The 17,639-nt window shown below is 38.6% G+C and overlaps 1 protein-coding gene across 1 annotated transcript in view; it reads right to left on the reverse strand.

Annotated features, from left to right (window-relative positions):
* The window catches only part of nlk2 (nemo-like kinase, type 2), a 100,133-nt gene that overhangs the window by 28,909 nt on the left and 53,585 nt on the right, over positions 1-17,639 (reverse strand). The window contains exons 4-5 of the mRNA XM_079823098.1: positions 6,135-6,241; positions 5,541-5,626 (exon numbers count right to left, since the gene is read on the reverse strand). Of these exons, the coding sequence (XP_079679224.1) occupies positions 5,541-5,626; positions 6,135-6,241 (193 nt within the window). The remainder of the gene's footprint in view (positions 1-5,540; positions 5,627-6,134; positions 6,242-17,639) is intronic.

Genomic DNA, 17,639 nt, shown 5'->3' on the forward strand with positions numbered 1-17,639 from the left:
CTTCTCATAGGCATTTAATACTTTTTGACTTTTCAGTCTGAGTTAAATCTCTTTTTTGGCTCAATTTATCTCTAAAAGAAAACATGCCTAATAATTCTGCACACCTGAATATAAGGTGATTTTCATTTCCAGCCTTCATGAACAATTATATATCACTTATACATTATTAAATACTAAATCAATGGTAGTTATTAGGATTACTGTGGTTTGGAATTGGTCAAATGTGCCTGGAAAAAAAATATGATCAGAAAATCAATGTGCCTAATAATTCTGCACTCCCTGTATACAGTGGGGAAAATAAGTATTTGAACACCCTGCTATTTTGCAAGTTTTCCCACTTAGAAATCAGGGAGGGGTCTGCAATTGTCATGGTAGGTGCATGTCCACTGTGAGAGACATAATCAAAAAAAAATCCAGAAATCACAATGTATGATTTTTTTAAAACTATTTATTTGTATGATACAGCTGCAAATAAGTATTTGAACACCTGAGAAAATCAATGTTAATATTTGGTACAGTAGCCTTTGTTTGCAATTACAGAGGTCAAACGTTTCCTGTAGTTTTTTCACCAGGTTTGCACACACTGCAGGAGGGATTTTGGCCCACTCCTCCACACAGATCTTCTCTAGATCAGTCAGGTTTCTGGCCTGTCGCTGAGAAACACGGAGTTTGAGCTCCCTCCAAAGATTCTCTATTGGGTTTAGGTCTGGAGACTGGCTAGGCCACGCCAGAACCTTGATATGCTTCTTACAGAGCCACTCCTTGGTTATCCTGGCTGTGTGCTTCGGGTCATTGTCATGTTGGAAGACCCAGCCTCGACCCATCTTCAATGCTCTAACTGAGGGAAGGAGGTTGTTCCCCAAAATCTCGCAATACATGGCCCCGGTCATCCTCTCCTTAATACAGTGCAGTCGCCCTGTCCCATGTGCAGAAAAACACCCCCAAAGCATGATGCTACCACCCCCATGCTTCACAGTAGGGATGGTGTTCTAGGGATGGTACTCATCATTCTTCTTCCTCCAAACACGTTTAGTGGAATTATGACCAAAAAGTTATATTTTGGTCTCATCTGACCACATGACTTTCTCCCATGACTCCTCTGGATCATCCAAATGGTCATTGGCAAACTTAAGACGGGCCTGGACATGTGCTGGTTTAAGCAGGGGAACCTTCCGTGCCATGCATCATTTCAAACCATGACGTCTTAGTGTATTACCAACAGTAACCTTGGAAACGGTGGTCCCAGCTCTTTTCAGGTCATTGACCAGCTCCTCCCGTGTAGTTCTGGGCTGATTTCTCACCTTTCTTAGGATCATTGAGACCCCGCGAGGTGAGATCTTGCATGGAGCCCCAGTCCGAGGGAGATTGACAGTCATGTTTAGCTTCTTCCATTTTCTAATGATTGCTCCAACAGTGGACCTTTTTTCACCAAGCTGCTTGGCAATTTCCCCGTAGCCCTTTCCAGCCTTGTGGAGGTGTACAATTTTGTCTCTAGTGTCTTTGGACAGCTCTTTGGTCTTGGTCATGTTAGTAGTTGGATTCTTACTGATTGTATGGAGTGGACAGGTGTCTTTATGCAGCTAACAACCTCAAACATGTGCATCTAATTTAGGATAATAAATGGAGTGGAGGTGGACATTTTAAAGGCAGACTAACAGGTCTTTGAGGGTCAGAATTCTAGCTGATAGACAGGTGTTCAAATACTTATTTGCAGCTGTATCATACAAATAAATAGTTAAAAAAATCATACATTGTGATTTCTTGATTTTTTTTTTTTGATTATGTCTCTCACAGTGGACATGCACCTACGATGACAATTTCAGACCCCTCCATGATTTCTAAGTGGGAGAACTTGCAAAATAGCAGGGTGTTCAAATACTTATTTTCCTCACTGTATATACCAGGTTATAAAAAAAAAAAATCTGCTGTAAAGTTGGGCATTTTAACATGGGTCTCAATGAGATTCTGCACCCTTCTGGAGCCTGTCTCTAGCGGCCAGTCGATGAATTGCAGTTTTAAGTCACTTCCGTATTGGCTTCAAGAGAAACTGGGGGAGGTTGCTGTTTGGTCAGTACAAAAGCTATTGAGTTTGTGCGTTACATCGCTTTTATTAACTCTTTTTTTAGTGCTATCATTAAAGCACTAAAAATAGAAAGATTTGCCTTCGCTTTCACGATCATGGAACTGGAAGAACTAACTGTTAGTTCTGCGGAAGAATTACATCTGTTTTATGTGTCTGTGGTACAATCCAAAAGAGACTTGTGACAATAACACGAAAGCTGATTGGCTGAAATATAAGATGCATGTTGGTCTAATTTGTAGCTGGAATACAGTGAACCATAGTTGGACTAGCGAAAGAAAGAACTACAACACCCCGGATAAAACACACACACACACACACACACACACACACACACACACACACACAGACACACACACACACACACACACACACACACACACACACACACACACACACACACACACACACACACACACACACACACACACACACACACACACACACACACACACACACACACACACACACACACACACACACACACACACACACACACACACACACACACTAAAGCGCTGCGGGAGCATTTCATTGAGCAATAGAGGTAGCGTTACATGGATGTAGGTAAATAAAGACCTGTTTAAAATTATTTAAGACCTAGAACTCAATACTTCAGCGAATTTAAGACTTTTTAAGGCCTAAAATTTTGATTTTGAAATGTAAGACTTTTTAAGACCCAGAGGGTACCCTGATGCATTGATAGGGATGGAGAAGATCTTGAAAAAAAAATGTTCCCCCTTTTTTCTTCAATAAATCAAGCAATAAAAACTAAATTAGGTGGAGAGGCTCATTCACGTTTTAACCAAAGAGATAAACACTAAAAGTGCTATAAACACAAGACCCAATTTTCAATCATCTTGAGCTGCTTGAGTGCTCCTGGGAAATAAATAAATGAGAAAAATATCTCTGCCTCTTCTTTCCACCCTCTCTCAGAAAGAAGGCACAAAAGAGCCTAACATGCATAACTAACATTTTACCCAAGCAGCTCCACCCAGTATATATCCCAGCGGCCTAATTTTATGTGTTCCCATAAGACAAATTCACATCCTGCAAGTAACACTAAAACATGCACTTTATTGAAATTATTTTTTGTCTTTTCTTGTTCCATTCACGGAATGAGTGACAGGCTGCCAAGGTGTTGCTATCTGGTTGCTAGGGTGTTTTTATTGGTTGCAAGGTGGTTAAGTCAAAAGAGCCCATTTATATATAGTCAGGTATATCAAAGCTTTTTTAAGTGAAATTGCATAAAGAATGCTAGATCTAAATTTCAAAATATCCTTAATAAGGTGTGCACATCAAATATATTGGTAGATGTGCACACAAAAGTGCATTATTATTTTGCTTTTATATACTATTGTAGCATTTATTAATATTTTGAATTAGCGTTTATTTTAATATTCTCATATTTTTATATCATATTTAATTTTCCTTTTGTTAAGTTTTAGTATTTTTTGTGATGATTTTTTAAATACATATTTAGATTTATATCAGTTTGAGTAATTTAGTAATTCATCTTATTTTATTTCTAATTTGCATTTAAGTTTCTCATCCAATAATTATTTTTTGCTTTTTTTCCCAATTAACGAAAACTGTTTGAATAGTTTTAGTAAACAATAACAACAATGAAAAGTCATGTGACTGAATAATTTGCTCAGATGATTAGCTACAAGAAGTGTCAACTTTAGTCGCATGAACACGTTCACGTTGATATTTAGATTTCTTGCATAATTTAACATTTGTAATTTAGATGGAATACAGACAGTAAGGCCATTACATTCTTTCTTATTCATCCACAAGTTACATATTTATATTTACTTTTTAGGATTTTGAAATTAGAAAGAGTCACAGAGAACATGCTTTCTATTAATAGAAAGCATGTTATGGATATAAAAATGAATCAAATTTGAATGACTCAAGTTCAAAGCTGTGTTGAACCTAAATCAGACACGATTGTGTTTTGATTGTCGGACAAGACCAAAAGAAAAGGTCTGGCACATCAGAGCTAAATGAGAGAAGCATTCTTCCTTTTCAGAAATGGGAATTAAGGACTAAATGAAGCAGCGCATGCTAAATGATTCCCTTTCTGTGGTCCAATAGCATAATCTATTCCCGCTCTCCCCTCAAGCGCATTTCTCATGCTGCTGGGTGAAGTCAGCACGCACATACATCGAGAATTTCCCTCTTTCTTTATCTCTTTCTCATCCTATATCTCCCATATCACCCTTGCTTTCTCTTTTGCAGCTGGGCTCTCGCTATGGGATCCAAAATGAAGATTTATGTCAGGAACTGAGCAGATCAAATCAATCCCAAGGGGACCCTGACCCCCTGGAGCCAGAGATTGTGTGTTAGTGTGTGTACGCTGGCGCTGTAGACCTGGCCTGGCAAGATAGATATGAAGCGTCCTCGGAAGAAAAGAATTATAAAGACAGAATTCAAGGCCCATAGGCTAGAGTGTATAATGCTAAAATAGCAGGAGACACAAAAGAAGCCAGTACAACAGTACAAGTTCTCTCATATTTGTCCAACAAAAAGTACATTAAAAGCACAGCTAAATGTGACATTTATTATAATGGTTTATGTGAAGATTGCTTTAAGTTCACTTAAATTAAAAGTTATAATTCTTTTAAAGCCTAATATATCTTTCAATCCTTTAATTTAATAGAGACATTAGTAGCAGTATTGGTAGATCATTAAAGGGACAGTTCACCCAAAAATGAAAATTATCCCATAATTTACTCACCCTCAAGTCATCCTAGGTTTATGTGACATTATTCTTTCAGACAAATACAATCTTAAAAAGTAATATTTAAAAATGTCCTGGCTCTTCCAAGCTTTATAATAGATAAAACCCATCGATTGTCTTCAGAAGGCCTTTATTCACCCCCTGTAGCCGTGTGGAGCACTTTTATAATGGATGGATGCACTTTTTTGGACTTCAAATTTCGGGCTGCCATTCACTGCCATTTCAAAGCTTGGATTAGCCAATACATATGTTAATATAACTCAGATTGTATTCGTCTGTAAAGAAGAAAGTCATATACACCAAGGATGGTTTGAGGGTGAGTAAATCATGGGGTAATTTTCATTTTTTTTGGGTGAACTATCCATTTAAGTTGTTTCTAAATTAATTTGCAGATTCAGTGTGAAAATATGTATTACAATATAATTTTTTTTATTTATTTTTAATGTTAGGTGCGATTAATTGTAGTTAATTACAGACAAATAATTTATTATTTAAAAATAAAATATTTAAAATTAATTGCTTAATTTTTTTTAATCGATTGACAGAACTAATATAAACAATTATCTTATGAGTCCAACTATTTACAGGGTCATTGTAAGTAAAATTTCAGCAACAAATTAATTCTAACAATCCAAGCTGGACTATCAGAAAAGACAACATTTAAACATAGTAAAATCATCAACACATCAACATTTTGACTAGTATTTCACCAACCTTAAGCACACAATTGCTGTTGACCAGCAGGTTACCAGGTTTAATGTCTCTATGCAAAATGCCAGCTGAGTGTAGATACTTCAATCCTGTGGACACAACATAAACAACAGTCATTAAAGACATTTTGTGGACACAAACTGTATTGATTTGAAGCATATGCTGTGCAGGTTTCTTGTTTGGTTTGAAATTGAATCCAGTTGACATGTAAACAGACTTGTTCCCTATAGTGGCCTCTTCATTTTAGGATGTAATAGAACTTTGTGTCACTTCAAAACACTGAAGTTATACACGTTTCATGTGATTCATTATGAATGAGGTTACAGGTCCCTTTAAAACATGTCAGTTGTCCTACAGTAAACACAATATCAAAAAGGTGATTGGTTCTCCCATTCCCTTTCGTATTCTACACTCTTCCTCCTCAACGTCTCTGGTGAGAATATGATAGTGAGAAACAAAGTAGAGAAGTGTGTGTGATTGCCTGAGGGATTCTCTACCCATCAGATCTTGGAGAAAGAAGATTTGGGGTGGAGAATGTGCGTGTCTGACCTCTGAAGGTGGAAGATTTGAAATGAAGGTGTTGTGTGTGTGCCTCACCTCTGAGGATCTGGTAGAGAAAGACTTTGACGTGGTCAGAGCTCAGGGGCTGTGGAGACACGATGATCTTATGGAGGTCACTCTGCATTAACTCTGTCACCACATAACTGCGGTTATGTCAAGGGAAACAACCATGCCAAAAATAACAGCAGGAAATTCACACATACAGTACAGCAGCGCTTCGAATGATGGGCAGCATTAGCACTCATCTAAAAACAGAGCCAATGGATAGGGAGGTCATGGGGAAGTGGAGAGGGTGAATGTGAAGAGGACTAGTATTTGTCTAAAGCGCCACTCCTAAACTGGAGCACAAAGTCAAGAGAATTAGTCACACATAGCTATTTTTTTTAATCACAGATTTTACAGATGCAAAATATGATGATGGTCCATACGTTATACTCCTGTTTAGTAGACTTCAGTTACAACTTTGTGGAGTAAGCTGCAGTGAAAAATCTAATCTGAATTATATTGCATATTCTGAACTACATTCATTGTTCTCAGAATAGATTTGACCCCACTGTATATTTTTAACATTAATAAGTTAAAAACATACTGTCATTAGCTTGTTGGTTGATGTTGGTTATGGGCGGCAGTGGCTCAGTGGTTCATGTAGGTTGTCTACAAACCGGAAGGTTGGTGGTTCGATCCCCAGTTCCACCTGACCAAGTGCCGAGGTGTCCATGAGCAAGACACCTAACCCCAGCTGCTCCCGACGAGCTGGATGGCGCCTTGCATGGCTGACACCGCCGTCGGTGTGTGAATGAGTGTGTGAATGGGTGAATGTGAGGCAAATGTAAAGCGCTTTGGATGGCCGTAGGTCTGTTAAAAGCGCTATATAAAATGCAGTCCATTTATTTACCATGTCACATGTCTAAATTAGTACGTTCTGGTGAAGTCAGTTCTGCTTTTTACAGGAAAGTTCAGTGATATTCAGTGAATAATTGTGAAGCTTGTTACATACACGTGCACATGACTGAAACAAACACTTCCAGCCTGGTTCAGAGCTCAAAAAGCAGTAACAAGCTACTGTTTTCTTTGTTGAACTTGTTAAGTTTACAGTTTAACATGAAAAAAATGCTAGACCCCGTTCTAGAATGACCATTTCGGCCATTTTTTTTAAATTGTCTTCATTTTAGTAAAAAAAAATTTTTTGGATGGTTTGTGATTCATCTGAATTTTCTTTCCAGAAATCTTTTAATAAATCTACATGTGTCAATATGAAAATTACTTTTAATATTTCAACAAAGTTGAAAGTAAACTTTTAATATTGATATTATATTATTTACTAATATATATATATGAATGTTAAAATATTAAAAAAAATTATATTTAAGCATTTATTTATTAAGTATTTTAGAATTTTCTTTCAATAAGTTTTATTTTTAAATTTTTAGCACGTTCCATCTCTGGCCTAATTTACAGACTTCGTAATATTTTCACACAAATTACATTTTGTGAAATTATTGCAATGCAGTTTGTGTGCAAGTCCGGAATGAAGCATATTCTAAATAAAACTAAAAACCGATAGTCAATTGAGTGGTTGGAGCAAAAACCATTCGGTTTGGATTTAAAGCCAGTCAACTGGTGCATCTCTAGAAAACAGGTTGCAACACTCCCACAAATGCTCCCAAATATATTTAGAGATCACACAGATTAAATGTTGGGATAATATGCAACCAAAAATGTTCGCAATTTCAAGCATTGACACCTGCAGAAAAAAAGAAAGTGGCATTGCATTCTGCTTTAGACGGACAGCAGGTCCTAACACCTGCTCTGCCAAACACATGGCACTGGGAGGCTTTACAGAAACATCAGAGTGTGATGATGTGGCTATTACACAGTGATGAATGAAGATGTTGAAAACACGCATAGAAAGTGTTACAACAGTCATTGAGTGAGCTGAATCCAAGAGGGAACGTAATCCAATCAACACAACTACTATTACTATAATTCACTTCATTACGTTTGACCATCAGGACTCAAAGAAACGTGGCATTTCCACATCTAAGGGCAGGAGAACATATTAATCCTCTATTACAATTCCCAGAATATACAGCACACAGAGATGAGCTGCTCTTTGCCATACGGTCCAGCTAATAAACACAAATCGGAGAACCGACACTTCCGAGTCTCTAGGTCTGACCTTTATGTGGAGAAGAATATTATGTTGAATAATCTTCACCTGGAGACACACATTATGACTCATTCATGTGCTAAAGAACGAACAAGGAGCAATTATCTGCTCCAGCGCTACTAGTCTCTCAAAACAAACACTAACTTCAGCAATCAACACATATGAGCGCAGACTCAACACGTCGGCTGTCAGTAAATACGAGCGATGGAGAAAGCGTAGGAGGACTTCCTGGCAAAGACAATCCGCCTGTGATCTTCCTTTTATAAACACAAAAAGATGAGCTGCTCTCTGCCACTCGGTCCAGTCGAGCGTTCGCACTCGCAGGCAGGGAGTCGCGCACACGAAGCTGCACGAGGTTTGACAGATGCAGATCTGTGGTTCAAAAAAGCCCATCCAGTCATCTGCACTGTGGCCGAGTCAGCAGAGGCAACTCTCCGGTGTGTGTGTGTGTGTGCGCTAACTACAGCTGAGCATGCAGGACTGCTTGATTGACTGTCTGCTGGGACAAGCTCATCTTCTACCCATCCCTCGGTTTTCCCTTAAGTTTCTCAGCTACAAGAGTGTCACAAGTATTTTCATGCCATCTTTCACAGTGTCGCTGCAAATTGACACGGCTTCTCTTCGCAGCCTTGGACACATCTCTCTTCCTCTTTTTGTGTCTCTTAGGCAGGTTTTTTAATAGCTCTCTCTACATATTTATGCCCGGTTTCACAGACTAGGACTAGTCCCAGACTAAAATCCATGTTTGAGCTGTTTTAACTGCACTCATTTAAGCAACTTGCACTTATATATCTTAAAATATGTCAGTGCCACTGTTTTGTCTCAAGATGCACAGCTGTAATGTTTTTTTCAAGGCACGTTTATAAAAGCTACTTAAATATCCTAATTTACCTATAGCCTAATCCTAGCTTGATCTAAGCCCTGTTTGTGAAACCAGGCCGTAGTGTTTTAAAGTAATACACTTGCAAGTAACTCATGGAACTTAACAACTTGGAAAAACAGAAACTACACTTAAAACCACTTTTTATGACACATTTTTGACTTGTTGTATGACAAAATTAACTTAAATAAAATTTAAATGGGCCACTTTGTTACTTTAATTTTAGTTTAAATGTAACAATATGAAACATTTTAATACCAGACACACATAACTAATCAAACAGTTTAAGGGTTACAACTAACAAACATCAAACTTAATTGAAAAGATTAATTCAAAATGTACAATAAATCTACAATAAAGGTGTGGTCACACTGCATATTTCCGAAGGCGAAATCTAGTCATTTCAAAAGGAAGCCACGCAATCAGAAATTCTGGTTGAGGGCGAAAGATTTCTCTACACAGGTTTCGCAACAGGTTCAAGTTGGTCGCTCAAATTTGCTATGTTGACCAACAGAAAGTTGCTTAATTTGAAAGTGACTTCTCTGTGAGCTGTGCTTCATACATCACTATTAACACTGGACAATGAAACTTTTTTGCTCGTGAAATTTGGCCAACATTTCCACCCAGAACACCCTAGAATCCTAGAATACTTAAGCAACCATATAGCAAGTCCCAGAAAACCACCAAGAACACTCTTGCATTGTGACGGCACCTTTTCTGCAGAAAATCTAGTTTTGGCCCTACAATTTGACGCTAACAAACAGCCAATCATCTCCCCTTTTCCTATCTGAGATTTTGAAACAAAAGCAATAATTGTTTCACAGCTCTTTGTGGGGTAATAAAACATTGCTACACTGCAAAAGGGCAATAGAGCTTTGCTGTTCAACCTACACAAACTGGTGTAACTTAACCACAACATTTACTAAAAGCTAACAAGTCAGTAATATCATTCTAAAAAATAGTTACTCTTTATACTGCAGGACGGCAGGGTAAAATAGAATTCAATGTTGAATTGTAATTCACCTGAAAATGAAATATATTTCTTTTGTGGTTTGTTTCACAAAAGGTGTTTTTTTTTTTTAAAGAATATCCTGGGTGCTCTTTTCATTATTATGAAAACAGTGAATGAGGACTGGGGCTTTTTAAGCTTAAAAAGAACCCCCAAAAAAGTATCAAGTTCATACAAACCCTGACAGTTTTCCATGAGGAATACACGCAAAACTAAGTCAAACAGGTTTAAAACGACATAAGTATGAGTAAATTAACACCCAAATTTTCATGTTTGGGTGAACAATACCTTTAAAAATCACACCCATGAGATTTTAACCAGGCAAGGTGTTCCAAAAAGCAGACCGGTGGAGAGCACCAGACAAACCTCCACACGATATTTCGATAAGCGCCTGAGAGCAGAGGGCTTTTGTCGCGTGCCTAATTAGCCTCATGCAAATGACGGCTATGCTTGATTGCCTCACTGAAATGCAAATTACACATCCTCCGAGCTCGGTTCTCCACAGAGCGTTAGCGCTGACGCAAAAAACACACACATACTGAAGAGCTGAATGGGGACTACGGGGAGTGAAGTCTGTGGCACTTCACTGGTTCTCTGTGGCCCGTGACGTTTTCTCTCTCCCCCATGTCTCTCTTTCTCTCTCCCCCACTAATTAAGCATTGAACCAGTGCTGCCGGATCACTATGCCAGCTAGCACAGCTTGACTGTGGGTAGAGGTGGAGAGGCACCTGTGGTCTGAAGCTTCCCTCCAGAATGACTAACTGACAGTTGAGAGTTACAGAAGGAAGTTGAGTGATTCTACTAAATGATTCTCATTTTGACAAGCAGCAGAAAACAAGAATACACCTGCAAGTATAGACCTTATGCATCAGAGAAGCAAGCGTGTAATTAGCTGGTGAAGTGGAATTGCTTATTGAAGAGTTGACGAAAGTTATCATGAGCATTGTGATGCTTCAAGCGGATGTCATGACAAATGACAGCTAGACAGTGAAGATTTTAAATCGAGCGGTTCATTCATAAATCCGTAAGATCTTACCTTCATGCTGTGGAAAGACAGAACGCATTGAACACAGCGCTGAAAAAGGGTTTGGGCTACATAAGGTCTGTAGAGTAACATATAAACACCTTGAAATCTCAAAGACACTGAAATTATACAAAATTAACGACTGAAAAAATTTGCCAGAATGCGAATTGCACAATTCGCAATTTGTCACAATGCGACAGTATGTGCTTGCAGAAATAATCTTGGTAAATAAACAATATATGTAATAGGTATGTAACGGTACATGTATTCATCCCGAACCGTTGCGGTACGGACATCATGGTTCGGTGCATACAGTCAGATGACGAATAGTCAGTCACAGGCGATCCACACTCCAATCCAGAAGTGGGTGCACACAGCAATGCAACGTTGTTTGCTAACCACCACCACAAAGAGCAGAAGAAGAAGAGACGATCTATGCACCAACCCAAAACAAGGGTGTTTCGCAATACCAAGTACACAAAGTTCGGTCTTGCGTCCTTGGTAGTTCAGACTTGCCAAGTTCAACTCAGGTATACAAACAGTAAATGTTAATGTTGATTCTGTAAATGTTACAGCAGCGGTCTTGATATCGTCACTAACCTCGCCTTGGCTAGTCCGGTTATCTGTCTATTTACAGTAAAATTAAATATGTATTTACCACCCTGCCTCTTTGTTTTCATTTAAAAAATCTTAAATGTATTAATAACCACACAAATGTGGTTCAGGCAACGCGTACATTAGGCGTGTTGAAATTAATTGTTGCATCGTCGATGTGGGCGATTCTGCTCAATTTAAGATTGAACATTAGTCTGGGGAGTCTGCTCTGTATTTTCTACTGCACAAGAGGCGTGATAAACGAGCATAAATTAAATGACTCTGTATGCAATTGGATAGTCCTTCAACCAATCAGACCTCAAGAGGCGTGATCAATGGGCAACGACCCATCGCTTCTCTATCCGTTATCGTGTTAAAACCCGCCAATAGTGCGCCAGGTGGATAAGCCAGTCTGTGATTGGTTCTCGCAAAAGTGTGACGGAAGCAGTAGAAATGAATGTACAGGTTTCCAGACTGAGTTGCAGGGCGAAATCAAATTGCCGGCAGATCAGGCTGGGTTTACCCAGTCTACATCGATGCAGTAATAGACCATAATCGATTATAGCCTACTGACGTTTCTCTGGCGTAATTCGTCGCATACGCACTTCTCACGCTGAGCATAACATGGTGGAGGGAGGAGAAACACAAAAGTGAGTAATAAAAAAATGCACTCACTATTTTAACATTTACAGCGTGCAAGTGTGTGCGAGCATGTGTGCTTGCAAGGGAGTGCAAGTGTGTGTGCTTGCGATCGAGTGTGTGTGTGTACTTATGAGCGCGTGCGAGTATGTGTGTGCGTGCATGTGTGCGCTTGCGAGCGTGTGCGTGCGAGCGTTATTGTAACTCAAATACACTACTTGATGCGCTTTTAGTAGCATTTTTACTAGTTTTTATTAGTTTCAAATGCTTCTGTCGTCTGGTGTGTTCAGACTTAAATTGTGTTTGATGTTTTCTACATTCAGGAAGTGTACTTTCTTGGAGCAGATCAAATAAAAAGGGAGTTCATTTATCTGACTGCTTGTATTCATTGATGCCACGAGCAGTAATAGTGAAAATTGAAGATGCAATTGATCGTGGTGCATCGTATATTGAATGGAATCGTTGACATAATTGAATTGAATCGTGAGACCAGTGATGGTTCACACCCCTAGCGTACATTGATTATCTTCACTGCAAGCTAAATACAAAAAAAAAAACAGCGTCTTTTCGTTTTTTATTTAAAAAATATGAAACAATAATGTTTTTCAGGCAATATGTGCATATGTACTCTGATTATCTTCACTGTATGTACAACCCTGTCTTTTTTTTGTTAAATGTCAGTTTTAATGATCCCTTACAAAAGTATAAGTATAAAGTATAAGAAGCTATACAAAAATAAATAAAGCCAAGCAAACAATTCAGTCAAATGTACAAAGCACAACTTCCTCAGGGGGGACTAAATGCCGCTAGGTGGAACAAACTGTAATTTGCACTACTGTCTGTTCAAAATAAATGAAAAGAAACCTAGCATTGGGGATTTGTTGCTTTTTCCTGTTGTACCGAACTCGTATCGAACCGTGACTATAGCTACAAATAACAAATTACACTAAGACGTATTAAAGGTTAAAGTAAGGCAAACAGCCAGTTCAGCAGGTCAGTGGACTTTGAGGAAAACAAGATAAGTGTACAATATGTCTCTTTTAATTAACAATTTCTAACTGTTCAAATGTCTCTCTAATTTCACAGTCCACAGAAATAACAATCCTATAAGACATGGTATATGACTATTCTCTCTCTCTCTCTCACACACACACACACACACACACACACACACACACACACACACACACACACACACACACACACACACACACACACACACACGTTTGTTTTTGTGAAATGTGAGGACATTCCATAGGCGTAATGGTTTTTATACCGTACAAACCGTATTTTCTATCCCCTTACACTGCCCCTACCCCTAAACCTAGCCCTCACAGGAGACTGTGCAGTTCACTTTCTGTGAAAAAAAACTTGTTCTGTATGATTTATAAGCATTTTGAAAAGTGAGGACATGGGGAACGTCCTCATATTTCACCCTCTTTTTGTAATACCTGTGTCATACCCATGTCATTATACACATTTGTGTCCTGATATTTCACAAAAACATGCCCACACACACACACACACACACACACACACACACACACACACACACACACACACACACACACACACACACACACACACACGCCCACCCACAAACATGCTGCACATGCACACACACAAACGCAGCTCACACTTAGCCTACACACTCATAACTTTGTGAATTCGTACAAATACACACCGCACACACTGAAAGTGTGAGACTGAACACGGCTTTCACAAAGTCCTCTCGCATAATAGCAAGGTGTAATCGTTGCCAGATGCAGATGGAGGGAGGCGTATTTCACAGCTTTGCTGGGTGTTAATTGACCTGCTCGGAGACCTGGAGGGGGGGGAATCTGCTAATTCTGCTGCTACAGTCTTTTCGGTAATTAAACCCAGCGCACCTTGCTTCTGTCAGCCCATTGGCCATTGTAGCCTTTTATCTTCCACATCCTGAACTTCCTGCCTCAGCAACAGCCACAGAGAAACAGGACTGGTTCTGCAGGTGAAGTCACATTTTAAGCTTCTAAAGAGTCACCGCAGAACAGCAGAACAAAACATAGAGGACTATAAAGACGTCAAAAGAGAATACCTGTATAGTAACAAAGCAGACACATGCGAAATGCACTTTCAAACGTGTATCACAAGCAGCCATGCGAGTTCAGTCGCTGGCAGTAAAAATAAATCATTGATGTCTTTGTCCTTAAAGCACACATGACTCATTCTGTAATGATGAAAGCAATCTGTATTTTTTGAGACTTCTCACACCTTCTGCACGTGTGCCCAGAAAAAACACCCGCAGCATGATGCCCAGCCAAACAATTTCAGATCATACCACACAAATGCTCACTGGCTTGTCTAAATGTGCTTCAGATGCAAAATAATAAATACTAAAAGCTAATTTTGGGTGAATACTCCTGTAATAACATACCTGTCTCACCTGTGCCAAACTCCGAATCACCTTATCTAACTGATGTTACACAAGTGAAGTCTACGTGGTGACAAAAATTTGAAACAGCCTTGTGTGGCGTTGACACTGGTTAAAACACGCTTACATACCACAGAGAGATCCACATCCTCTTAAACTAGCAACCTCGTGACAAATTGTATTAAACACGTGGAAGATGAAACAAGAAAGTTGCATTTGCAGAAAAAAGCCTGACTTGTGTTCAGCACACAACTTGGAAGGTTGCTTCTCTTGACATTCTCAGTTTATTCAATAATAGATGCATGATAGGGCAGCGAGTACCTCGGCAGGTACTGACAGAAGCCTGGCGTAACGGTTCTTGCTATAAATAGCCTGCAAAGACAGCAGCGGGGTCCACTCGCCCTCAGTGTGAAAGAGGTTGTGCTGAACACTGCTTGAAGTCTGGATATTTTACTGATCATAGCATCAAACTGATCAAACTACCTGCCCAGCCAACACTACCACTGGCCCCACCACAAAAATTGATACATTTTATGTTTAGCAACATATTTGTATGTGTGAGAAAAATGCATATTTTTTATTTAAATGTTAAGCTTTCTTTGGAAAAAACGAATACAAACAATTAATTAGGTTTTTAAAAAATTACACACCGATAATATTAATGCAAATGCAAATAAATTAATTTGTTGTAATTTTATTCTGAAAGGAAACAATCACTAAAAATAATTAAGTAAATATATTTTCAGACACATTTTTTAAATACTGCTAAAATTAAAAAGGTGTGGCCAAAGAAAATGTTGACAGGGAATAAAAAAAAACTTATTACAGTTGAACCATGGCATTTTAGGAACACTGTATAAAGTGATCAGTTGACTTAACTTAACTGTTGCCTTAAAGTTATTAAGTAATAAACTTAATGTGTAATTGAAAATATTAATTTATGTGAACTTGACAATTCCATATAACCTAATTTTTTCAATTACGCATTAAGTTTATTTACCGTATTGTTCCAAATATAAGACGACCCCCCTTTTTCAGGATGTACCTTTTAGAAAAAGGCTTTTTGATAAAGAAAATAATTTTCATACTGAATATTTTTCATATTTAATTTTTTGTATTGAAAGTATGGTAAATACTGGTAAAATGTAACAATGATCACATTTAAAAATAAACACTTTTTGGCATATCATAAAAACGACCTGTATCTGAATTATATAACTTATAATTAGGCTATCCATCTCATAGTGAAAACCATGAAATCTGGGTACCTTCTTATCTTTCAATATCATGTACAGGGGAAGTTTTGTTCCGTCTGCAAGGCACGCAAACATGACAGTCAAGCGGCTCTGAGATGGTTAGTTTGTCTTTGACTGTTACCGTTTCTAAGACACAATCTTCAAACATTACACTCTGACACCGTATTTCTTGGCACACTCGTATTTGGCACCACCTATTTTTCTGGGTGTATTATTGACATGTAAAAGTCTAGACCCTGAATATAAGACAAACCCGTTTTTTCGAAGAAAAAAAAACATTGGCTGCGTCCGAAATCGCGTACTATGTACTACATTTGAATTTGAACGAACTTCGTGAACGTTCTATATAGTATGAATGAATGTAGTATGAATGTAATCAGGACGTACTACAACCGCCACGTTGTCCTACCATGATCATGTGACCTACCAGCGTCAGTTGTCTCCTGTGGCCTCATGGGATAGTAAAGTGTCCATCGTATGCACACTTCAGAATCTCGCCGGAAGTAGTAGGTCATCCGGATACTTTTCGCCTACTGTTTTTCGAATACTATGAATTCGGACATACTACTCTGTTGGCATACTGTTTTTCGCATACTATATAGTAGAGAAGTATTCGATTTCGGACGCAGCTATTGTCTTATATTCGTAACAATACAGTACTTAATTTTAAGGCAACGGGTTTCCTCCCTTTTTTTAAGTTAAGTCAACTGATCACTTTTTACAGTGAATGGGCAGCTGTACTCACCAACTCAGATCATGAAAACACCCCAATAGCGATTCTCTTGGTGAGAGATTCTGAAAAAAAGTCACGATGCAAAAAAAAAGGCGTTTGCCTAATACATGAACAATTAAAATAAGCGCAGATGGAACTCCACCACCCAACCCCCCCGTCCCGTCCCGACCAGAGTACTCTGCTGATTTATCCGTTTAGTTCTCGAGTCGACCAAATTGTGCATCCCTAATGCGTTTGTGTGTGTGTTCTGCAGGACTGTGTTCCAGAAAAGCGAGCGCAGGCTCCAATGGAGGAGAGCCAGCACATCCCATCCCTGGGGATTCTGTTATGACACAAGAACATGAGAACACGTGTACCCACACATGAACTGTGGCAAAAAAGCGCCTAGTTTATAAAGCATAACGTCTATAAAGAATGAAATATAGGGAAGTATACTCTCATATACATAGTTGAAGCACATTTGAGTGTGAAACCCTGTTCATGTAGCTAAACCGCTGACAGAGTGGTTTAAGAGTTTAACTGTAAGAAGTTAACACAAATATAACAAAAAAAAAACACCTAAACAAGAGGGGTAAAACTATCCAATTGCAAAAATCTAGTGATATGCCTAAATAGGCTTTCTACAGTTCATGTAACCACATAAGTGACCATTTTTAGCAACTCTGCACAAATACAGTTCTATGCTACTCCCAACTGATTTCAATGATGCACTAATGCAAATATTGAGTAAAATAGCTCATTTTTATTACACTAAGCTATTTTTAGATATTTTACGCATTCATTGACACAAGTTAATTTAGAATTGACACTCCTCTCATCTTGT

The sequence above is a fragment of the Gobio gobio genome, assembly GCF_949357685.1.
Source record: "Gobio gobio genome assembly, chromosome: 8".
NCBI classification, from domain to species: Eukaryota; Metazoa; Chordata; class Actinopteri; order Cypriniformes; family Gobionidae; genus Gobio; species Gobio gobio.